Genomic DNA, 1,677 nt, shown 5'->3' with positions numbered 1-1,677 from the left:
TACATTTGACTGAGAATTTCAACGTCCTTTAAGAGTGTTAAATGACCAAATTCTATTTATTTAAACTGAGTTTGGGGGTCCAAATACCTTAGGCTGTTTCACATTTCGCTGAGCTGAACTCACTGTCTCGGGGGGTAGGACTGGTTCCAAGGAAAGATCCCCAAGTGTAGACAGAGCACACACCCTGTCAGCTTTTATATTAATTCTGGGAAACCCCCATGCAAATCCCTGCCTGGAGGGCTCCTCTTTAAATACAAACCCCTGATTGGAGAAGCCTCAGTCTCCCCCTAGACACCGAACTGCCCGGCCCTGGCTGCTGGGGACAGTTTGCACCTTCACTTAAGATGAACCTGCTACTGGTTTTCCTGTTCATGCTGGAGGCCCCTTCAGGTACGTGCCGAGTGCGGGGAGGGGGTCAGGAGGGTTCCTTGCTGCAGTGACTGCAGAAGAGGAGATATTCAAGGCAGCCTAAAGGAATTAGATGCCCGGATCCCAATGCAACTCAGTGGCATTAGGGTGCCTCACTCCCTTAGTAGCCGTCTCAGGGTGTTTAATTTTCTCATGGTACCCGCTCCCAGGAATAGGAACCTGGCTCACGGATTCATTTCTCTGTTTCCTTCCCAGGTGTCCTCTCCCAAGTGCAGCTGAAGGAAACGGGTCCGGGAGAGGCGAAACCCGAGAAGTCTCTGACACTCACTTGTACCATCTCCGGAGACTCGGTTTCTAGCACCAGCGTCACCTGGGACTGGTTCCGGCAGCCCATGGGGAAACGGCCGGAATGGATGGGGTGCACATGGTATAGGTCTGGCAGGCCGTACACTGAGTCCCCCGGCTCTCTGCAGAGTCGAATGATCATCACACAAGACACTTCCATGAACCAGGTCTCCCTGGAGCTCCGCTCGCGGACAGCTGCGGACACCGCCACCTATTACTGCTCCGGGAGAGACACACAGTGACACGGAGCAAAGCAGGGGCCAATCGAAAAAGGGGAAGCGGGTTTTCCACAGTGCAGTGAGGTACTGGCCCCCGTGACACTGGTAACAAGGCGGGGATTCTAGACCTCATTCTCCATGGCCTTCACCCATGTGCAGTCATTTACAATTTGCAATGGAAGGGGGCGAATTAGTGACTCTAGCAATCGGTCAGTGACTCTGTTCCGATTGAGTTCTTTGAGGGTTGTGGGCATCTTAATTAGGGGAAATTCTCCTCTTGAAAGAATATTATAAGGAACTTAGCTGTGTTCAAAGTACACATGCACACAAATTAACTGTATTTCTTCCAGGTGATGAAAATATGTCTGCCTCCTCCAAAAGAAAAAGTCAAAACGCCGCAGTAAACAAATATATCTAGGACCTCCTGTAAAATCCTCTATGTGCCTCTGATTTTTCTTTACACCTGTTATCCTACGAGATATAAAAAGTAATAGAGTGAAAGCACAATAAGCCACATTACCTCCAAAAGAGTTACTCCTCACTTACAAAAGGAGTAATTGTGGCACCTTAGAGACTAACAAATTTATTAGAGCATAAGCTTTCAGTGAGCTACAGCTCACTTCATCGGAAGCTTATGCTCTAACAAATTTGTTAGTCTCTAAGGTGCCTCAAGTACTCCTTTTCTTTTTAAGGATACAGACTAACACGGCTGTTACTCTGAAACTCCTCATTTACACAGGGTGTG

The 1,677-nt window shown here is 48.4% G+C and overlaps 1 gene segment (V, D, J or C); it reads left to right on the top strand.

Annotated features, from left to right (window-relative positions):
- Positions 1-344: 344 nt before the first annotated feature.
- Positions 345-956, top strand: LOC141997146 (immunoglobulin heavy variable 4-61-like). The segment is given in 2 exon segments: positions 345-390; positions 625-956. Coding segments are annotated over 2 exon segments (378 nt in total).
- Positions 957-1,677: the final 721 nt, after the last annotated feature.

Source organism: Natator depressus, chromosome 13, assembly GCF_965152275.1.
Source record: "Natator depressus isolate rNatDep1 chromosome 13, rNatDep2.hap1, whole genome shotgun sequence".
NCBI classification, from domain to species: Eukaryota; Metazoa; Chordata; order Testudines; family Cheloniidae; genus Natator; species Natator depressus.
This window is presented reverse-complemented; position numbering and strand designations above follow the sequence as displayed.